The 8,771-nt window shown below is 38.6% G+C and overlaps 1 protein-coding gene across 2 annotated transcripts in view; it reads right to left on the bottom strand.

The window, feature by feature from the left end:
- The window catches only part of CKAP5 (cytoskeleton associated protein 5), a 43,328-nt gene that overhangs the window by 2,110 nt on the left and 32,447 nt on the right, over window positions 1-8,771 (bottom strand). Inside the window, exons 33-42 of one of the 2 annotated variants that reach the window (XM_010144831.1) lie at window positions 7,331-7,503; window positions 6,026-6,199; window positions 5,469-5,589; window positions 4,635-4,814; window positions 4,002-4,189; window positions 3,561-3,639; window positions 2,642-2,830; window positions 2,411-2,548; window positions 1,830-1,913; window positions 1,577-1,736 (exon numbers count right to left, since the gene is read on the bottom strand). In XM_010144831.1, the coding sequence (XP_010143133.1) occupies window positions 1,577-1,736; window positions 1,830-1,913; window positions 2,411-2,548; window positions 2,642-2,830; window positions 3,561-3,639; window positions 4,002-4,189; window positions 4,635-4,814; window positions 5,469-5,589; window positions 6,026-6,199; window positions 7,331-7,503 (1,486 nt within the window). The remainder of the gene's footprint in view (window positions 1-1,576; window positions 1,737-1,829; window positions 1,914-2,410; window positions 2,549-2,641; window positions 2,831-3,560; window positions 3,640-4,001; window positions 4,190-4,634; window positions 4,815-5,468; window positions 5,590-6,025; window positions 6,200-7,330; window positions 7,504-8,771) is intronic. The other variant, XM_010144832.1, reaches the window with a different exon arrangement.

The raw sequence follows: 8,771 nt of genomic DNA on the forward strand, positions 1-8,771 counted from the left end.
ATTGAAGAATTGACCAAACTATAAACTAATAAAGCTATTTGCATTTGCTAGCATAGGCATATCAACCCTTTCATTTCATTGCAAGAGTGACAATTGAAAAACCAAGAAAAGAAATTGAGACATTTAAGAAGTGACAGCAGAGAAGCTCCAGAAGTAGTGCTGAAGCTGACAGCTGAAGATAACAGTGGGTGGAGAGGAAGATACTGATGTGCATCAGCAGTAACCATGATGTCCAACACAGAGAACTCAACAATTAGCAGGATGGGAAATATTTGGAGTCTTCTGCCTTTTCTAAGTTCAGTAGTACTTTTGGGCAGATCTCACCACTAATTCTAACCCCTCTTTACTTCTCATTCAGGTAACATAAAGCTCCTCCTTCTTCCAATTCTACCCGAAATAGTGATTTCTGAAAGGCATGTAGCAAGATTTTTCAAGCTTCCCTACAAAAGACTAGAAAAGGATTTTATCTTATGAAAAAGCCTTTCCATTCTGAAATGAATGGCAAGTTCTAAGACTTAGCGTGGACAGGGATTTGTTTCACTTGTTTATTGCAAGGGTATTTAAAAGAGATAAAAGAAATAAGGTTAAGCATTTATACTTTAGTCTAAATAAAGCACAGTTGCAAGATGGAACAATATACTTCATTCTATCAAACTATTATAGTTAGGGAGAGGAAAAGAGATAAAATTTGGGCACAAATTCTCTTTTGAAATCTCTATCTGTTGAATGAATATTTCTTGGTTGTACAGACTTTTAGTACTTAAGGTAGAATTTTCTGTCCCATTTAGTCAGGCACATTTAGGACATTCTGAAAGAAACTTGCATTGTCTTTCTGAAGTACTTTACAATACAGGAATAGGAGAAGTAGTAGAAGAAAAGGATAACGTCTCAAGACACTGAAATGTGAAAGAAATGAAAGTTAAAGGTAGTTTTGCGAGGCTATTAGTTTTTACTGTCAGCTAATAATTTGTCTCATTCTCTAATATTGTATCAAATACTCATGAAATGAAACACTGCAATGAAAAGACTAACAAACTGTTTCACAGTAATTTACCCAACTAAAAAGCTGATTTATTGGAAAGAGGTCAGCACAAAGACTGCTATAGAAACAGGCCTATTTATTTTAAAAAAAACTTTTCAATTCCGCAGTAAACAATACTCTACAAAAAAGCTTTCTGTACCATTTTAGTAACCAAAAGATAAAAGGAGAACCTGACAGCTGCTGCTGTTACAAACCAGCTGTATACTTCACAGAAACTATTTTTGATACCAGACCCACGAAGTATAGGCTAATGTTCAACCCACAACACAGGATACAAATTAAAATCTCTTGTTTATCAAGTCTTTCAGATGTTTTCTACCTTTAGTGTGATGATGGTTATAATGTCTGTTTTTGTAACTAAAGAATGCATAGCCCCTGCAAACAGTGCTTCCTGATGAAGCACGAGTGCCAAGAAAATACATGACTCACTTTGGAAATCCATAAACATTTGCAAATACTAGTTTCTACCAGGAGACAGAGCAGCTCTCCTATCTTCACTTCTCATAAATTAATCAGTTTTGCTATAACATGTACCTGTAGAAGCAGTAATGCGTCCTTTCCCCTCCCGTTCTGTTTCTATCAACCGGAGGCCTCTTTCCACATAGCTCTGGAAGAACTGAGAGGAGTTTTTCAGGAAGGGCTCAATATCTGCATCAGAATATTTCTTTTTGTATTCATACAGCTCTGCCAGGCCCTGGGAGGAAAGAGTTTCTATGCATTACTACAACTGCTGCATACATCATTCTAATGTACCATGCTCTCTTCCTTGAAGGTCGGGAGAACTTACCTCCTTAGTGTTCTCCTTGGAGCCAATCTTTTTAAATATTTCTGCCAAAATATCGTTAACTTTGGCCTTTGCAGCCTTTTCCTCCTAAATAAATAAATGGAGACTTCTAAAACAAAGTGATTAAAAATGAAGAGAAGCAAGACAAACCCAAAGTGCCCTCAGACCTGCTAGCTGGATACAGGGCTTCCAAGACAAAGAAAACCTTGAAGATACTAGGGTTTTCCATAGCCATTGTTTACACAGAATGAGAGGAAGAACATCATCAAGCTGCAGGACTCCTTCTGAGAAGCTAGAGTTTAAAACCCAGTTTGGTGAACTTTGAGTAGATCAAATGCACTACCAGGCAGCATAAAACCTATGCTGCATACTTGAATGTTCTGGAGAGCACTTCATCGTGAAGGTAATAACAGAAACACACTACAAGTTCCCAAAACAGCCATTGGAGTGAAACTAGAAGAGTAGTTCCAACAGTAGTTGCATGTTGGAAATGGAATTACTACTTCATATTCCACAATCTCAAAGTTAAGCTTCTTAAAGGGCCTTACATTCCCTCTTGCTACCAACACATTTACATTGCTTACTATGCGAGAAGCCCCTTTTTCTGTATCCTTATCAGCTTTGCTTCCAGTCTGGTCCATGGAGTGTTTCATTACTCTGCACAGGTGAGCCTCCAGTTCAGACTCATTTTTGTTGTCTATCATTGTTAAATGGTCTAAGATCTGAAAGAAGAAAAAGGAATAAATTAAAGAAAAAGGAAAAGCTTCAGAGACTGCATGAATATCCAAAAGTATGCAGCTAGTGACTGCTCTGACCTTGGGTCCTTTCAGCCTGCACAGGGTGTGAAGCAGAGTCTTCAGTGTCCTTATAGGAAGCTCACTCTTAGATTGCTTCAGTTTCTCTTTGGGAAAGACCTTCATGAAAATGTGAATATCCAGAAGAATCCGATCCAGATTGATACTGTTAATGGTTTCCGGAAGGAGACGCACCATTCTCCACAGACACTGGAATAAGAGGCTGACTTAATGCAAAAAAAACTCCAGAAAGAAGAATTATATAAGCAGACATTATACAAATTATCATTGAGCCATTTCACTCTGCTATCACATACAGACACACACCATGCCTGTCTGCTCAAGATGTATTTGCACTGGTACATACTTTCCCTTTGTAACTAGCTCTAACTGTACTGCACTCAGATCATTCTTTAAAGCTGATACATAAAAGTGGTGCTGACTTCTCTAACTGTAACAGAGGACTGAATGTGTTGTGTGTAAAAATTTCAGCAGACAACGCATACATGCTATGTACACCTACACACAGCACAAGTTCTTCAGGTTTAACCTCATTAAGAACACCCAAGTTGTCTTTAAATCATGCCAGATCACACCCATGCTTTAAATTCAGACATTCGCATGTTCACTCTGCCTGTCATTAGACATGAAAGCCAGCTCCAGCCTGGGACTGTCTGAATTCACAGCATAGAGTTGAGCCTAAGCGAATAAGCCCAACAGGTGACTGCAGATTTCTGTATGGAGTTTGTATTATTATTTAGAAGCTTCTGTAAACTATTAGCACTGTATGGCATAAAGTTACTTTATGTAGCATCTAATTATAAGATTATAAGCAATATTGCAAATTGTGACAATATCTTTTTCCCAATATGTATGTTCTGTCAGGTAGGTTGATTCAGATAAACCAAGCAAGTTCAAAACCTCTACGCTACAGGCTCACCTTCATGACAAGTTCTGAAAACTTAGGGGACTGGCTGGCTGTTGCTAGCAGACTGTCTTGAAGCAAAACAAGCAGAGCACTAGAAAGAATAAATTTATGATAGTTAGACAGGAGAAGTACTACAAGCAAAAGAAGATGCCAACTCCCCACAGAATACCATACCAGAGACTGAGGTTAGTCCAACAGTTTACGTCAGCTAATGTTACAGACCGTAACAGGTCTTATTTTCTAGTGTGTTACAAGAATTTAAGAGGCATTCTGCTGAACTACAAAGCATATGGAATCATACTAAGCTGGTTTGTTTAAAGCCTGCCTCCAGCTGTGTAGTCAAATTCTTATCACCACTGACAACCAGTGATAACTCTTCATTAGCCAGCTGAATGATTCTACAGACAAGAATGGGTAAAGAGAAGCAGTAATGGCACGATTTTCATTATATACCTCAAGATGTTGGTCTGGTCAGACTTCTCCAGGACTTTCACTACCAAGAGGTTGACTGATCGGATGACCTGCTCACCCTCTTCAAGGTCTTCAACACGAGAGTCCAGCATTAATGTAATTAGACCATGCATTAGGTCCTTCAGCACACCAGTGGAGGCCTCTTGAGCCAGACTCTCTATCTGAAATAGCTATAAATTGAACACAGTATAGTAAGTTTTCACTGCATTCAACACTTTAATATAGGAACTTCTCTAGGCTATGCTGTCAAACTATTTGACATATTGTCATCCCCACCAACACTGACCTATAGAAATGCAACTAGGAAAAAGTTGTTTCTACTGAATGAAAGTACTTAGGCCATCAACTAAGCACTCAAAAGGCAAGGAATATTAAAACGGAGCTTAATAGAAGCATTAGAGAGGCTGTATTGTGTAGAAGAACACAGACACTTTCTTCCCTTCCCCATGTCAAATTGTGAGAGGGTATGTCTGGTGAGAAGATAATTAGCAACAAACCTTATAAATAAGACTTAATAGTAAGCTAACCTAAATAAAGGACAGACATTCCATTCTCCTGCAACTTCTGCATGGAAATTATTCACTCTTCACCTTAATTTTTAGGTCAAAGCCTTACCGAGATCATGCTCCCAATAATACAGCTGTAAAGTTTGACTATCTCATCTTTGTCTAGCTTCTCATCTGCCATGTGTGTATTGTAGATTAGCCGAAGCTGCATAAATGTAGCTATTAGGAACTGGTCAATGTGGCCAGACATAGCTTCTGCTTTGTCTTCCTGTCTGAGAACCTCGTCAATCTAAGATTTAAAACCAAAACATCCAAATCAACATAATGCAAACAGTGCAAAATAACCGTAATTTAAAAGCTTTTCTATAGCAAAGGTCTTGCTCTGGCCAATCCACTTGGCAAGCTTTCACCCGAAATCAGTAGCCACAAACTTCTATCGCTAATCCCAATACAATCAATTATTGATCTTTCGGAGAACTGCAGTCTTATCCCGTACACAAACGAAAACATGAAATGCTGCATTATGGATTCTGGAATTAACAATTAATCCTCTGGATTACACACTAAGTAGTTAAAGCCACCCTAGAAACATGTAAAAGCTATGAGGCAAGACTTTTGCTGAGGATCTGTAAAACAGTTTCCATTTAAAAGTAAAGTCTCAGTGGCTTAACTGGCTTCTTCAAACTTATAGCACAGATACTTCACAAAAAATATATATGCTTTTTCTTAGTGGTTGTGTTAAGAGCATATTCTACATTATCTGAGTGGAATTTCTATCACTAAAGCGAGTCAGATGGCCCCTGTGCACTTAATTTTGTCATCAGGGAGATTCTGAGCAGAGTCCACGTCACCTGACATGATTGCTCTACTACTGTGCAACTCATCACCCTCGCAGACAACAAGTTTAGTACAGTGTGAATAGTTGTTACCTTAACTCACTTACCTGTGCCAGAGCCTGGATACTAGTATTTATATCACCACTGGCTACTTGGGAAATTACAAAGTTGATAGTAGAAGCTGTGTTACTGCGCATGTCATCAAAGTGTGGGGACACAGCACGGATTCTAAACAGTTGAAGAAAACAGGATTCATTATACTTTGGAGAGAGCAGTCTAATTTACACTGAAATGCTGTATTTCAGTGACTGTTTAGAGACACGAGAAAAGGGCTTCACTCTTCACAGAGGATACTCGAGGAAGGAATCATTCCTTTTAACATGTCTATTGCACTACTTGTAAAGTCATTGATGATGCATTTACAAACTCAAGATCCTTTTACCATTAAAAACACCCCAACTTCAGCAGGTTTTTAATTAGAAATAACCACTCTCCATATTCCAGCACAGTACTGACTGTTGCTTTGACACTTCTCCAAATTAGTTAACACTACCTTCTTGTGTAAACAAGTCTGAATGCAGAAACTCACATGGTCAAAATCTATTCTGAGACATTGAATTAAGTAGCACTGCTTGTTTCACTTAGGAGTTAAAGCTAGACTCACTTGGGCTCAGGAATCAAAACTGGCTCAAAGATGTCATCTAGTTTGTGCTGTACAAGTGCTGGCATCTCACATCTGACAGTACCATTGTCATTTTCAATTTCATCAAGATCCAGCTGAAATTCCCGTGGAACTGTATGCGTTGTCTCAGAGTGACTGCCCATGTTGCGATTTTGGCTATAGGAACCAGAAAAGAAAGGTGTTAACTATATATACACACACGAGGCAAGAGTACTAGCACTAACATCCAGTGGTAGCCCTAAAGCTCTCATAATAGAATAGCACAGACTTTGAAGTTCTGATTTTATTCAAGCACCCTAATAAGCTCTTTAGCTTTTCCCCTAGCCATTAGTAAAACAAGCTTTTGTAGGCCAGAAGAGGAGCTGCTAGTTACTTGCCTTCATAGTTTCTCTTATAACCCACCACAAGATCCCCTGCATCTGATAGGTGTGTACTGGTTCATTTTGAGAGATATCTAGCACACTTTAAAGTACTACTAATGGAATATAGCATTAAAGGGAAAAAAGTTTTTTTAAATGATGGATTGGATGCATATGTACATAGTAACTTTACAAGCTCATCTGAGTCTAGAACTCCCAGCATCCCACATGACTTGTGCTACATATTAGGTTTTTCAAGAAAATGTTCAAATACATAGTTCTCAAGAGGGACTTTTACTCCAAGATAAAGAGCAAGTGGCGAGGAATACAGTTTGAGCTTTATGTTTCTGGTACTGTTGCTCCAGGCTCAACAATTCATACAGTCATCCAGTTCTGTGCTGTATGTGTGCCTTACCAAGTTAAGAATACAGTCTAATCAACACCAAGTGTGGTATAACACATAGGAAGTTCTAATATTTCTAACAGCTGCTTAAGGTGGAAGTGCCATGTCTGCCTGCAGTTTTATCTACAGTCACCTTGGCAGAAACAGGTATTTTTTGTTTCTCTAAAGTCAGAGACATGTAAATAACCTAGAACTAGCCATGGTAAATCTGTCACCCTCAGGAAGGGATGACTAGGACAGAAATTGAAAGATACAAGAGCCTTGCTACCAAGGAGTTAGTGGGCAGTACTTACATCCTATAAGTGCGATACATAACTCTGTCCATGGAGAAGCAGTGAAAAAAGGCACAAGACCATTTAGAAATATTTCAAGACAGACAAGACAAAAAAGAGTTTCGTTTTGTTTCACGCTGGGCCCGTTTTATAACATGCAAAGATCACAATTCAAGGACTAAAATAACATCACCAGACATGATACGAGCACATACACTAGGCAGGCCACACACTATTGTGTATCATTACATACTTGAGTTTGGAAGACATGTCCTCAGCTGGTCCCTTCCGCAGCATGCTAGTAGTAGTGCTGATATTTTGAGTACGCTGAGGTTTCTCTTCTGCCTGTCTCACTGGAGCAGCAGATGGTCTCTTGGCTGACCGTTTTATTCTTTCCTCCAGCATGCTCATGTCCTTCTCAGAAAGCTGTAACACACAATGCTTTCACTCAATCCAAAAGTTGTATGGATTTTAGAATTTTTGGTCACCTACAGGACATATATACCACTTACTACTGCAGACTGAAGTTCTCTATATCAAGAGTAGGAACTGTCAATACTACCATCTAGCAGCAAATCAACAGGGCTACTCTAGACTGCCAGATGCTACTCCAGGAGCTAATTAACTTATATTTCAAGTTGTAATATCAAATACAGCTATTTCTAGTCCATATAATTTCCAACAAACAAATAATCTTGAATTCAAACAATGGTACTAGCATGTTTCAAATTGTTTGTGTTGCTGCAAAAAGCCAGCCAAACAAAAAATCTTCACCCACTACACTACAGACCCTGCAACAGAAACCAGACTCCTGCTAACACAGTTGAGTTGAATGTACTAATAATTCAACCTGAATGCAAGGGAAAACAACTAAAAACTCCAACTTCTTGCTCAACTGTAGCAAAAAGAATCATATTTATCTGCTTATCTACAGGACTGAAGGTTACCAATAACTACATTTGAACAAAAGTAGCTGTGACAGTTTTGTGGGAAGTACTCTCCAGCATCTCTATGATTTGGAAAGCTTCCTGAAAAGCCATTCTTTTTGGGACTAGATGGACCATACTGAAGCTTAGAAAGCCACTGTTAGAAGGCGCTAATGTTTCTTTTCTTAACCTTGAAAATCCAAAAGCAAATGGACTACGCAACACTGAGGAGGCAGCAGATCGCACTTCGCACAGTATTTAAGATGAGAATCTAACATATCTATGAAAATGCAACAATACTATGTTAATTCTCATGGAGATGGTTACCAGAGAAAATAAGAGTCACATTAAATTTCAACATTTCAGGAGGTTGGAAAGAAAAAAACCCCAAACACCAAAGAGCCTCGCTTCCCTGCTCATCACACTTCATAAAATACCCATCCAATAGCTTGTATGCACTATGGCAGATAACACAACATAAAAACATTCGTAAAGGCATTAACATACCTATCACATTCCAACCAGTTTAAGTGCTGCTAGAAACACTACCAAATCCACAAATTCAGAGAACAAAATAGGAGAAAATAGCCTAACAGCTCTTGATTCCGATTAGAATTCAGTATACTTCATCTGTTACGGACACTAATTGCAGACAACACAGTGAACTAGCTTTCCACTGGTGGAGACTGGAAACTGAGTTTTGACACTTAATTTTTACATTTTAGATGACACGGCTAAGCATTATTTCCAAAGAACAAAACAGCAGGA

Source organism: Buceros rhinoceros, unplaced genomic scaffold (genome assembly GCF_000710305.1).
Source record: "Buceros rhinoceros silvestris isolate BGI_N320 unplaced genomic scaffold, ASM71030v1 scaffold191, whole genome shotgun sequence".
NCBI classification, from domain to species: domain Eukaryota; kingdom Metazoa; phylum Chordata; class Aves; order Bucerotiformes; family Bucerotidae; genus Buceros; species Buceros rhinoceros.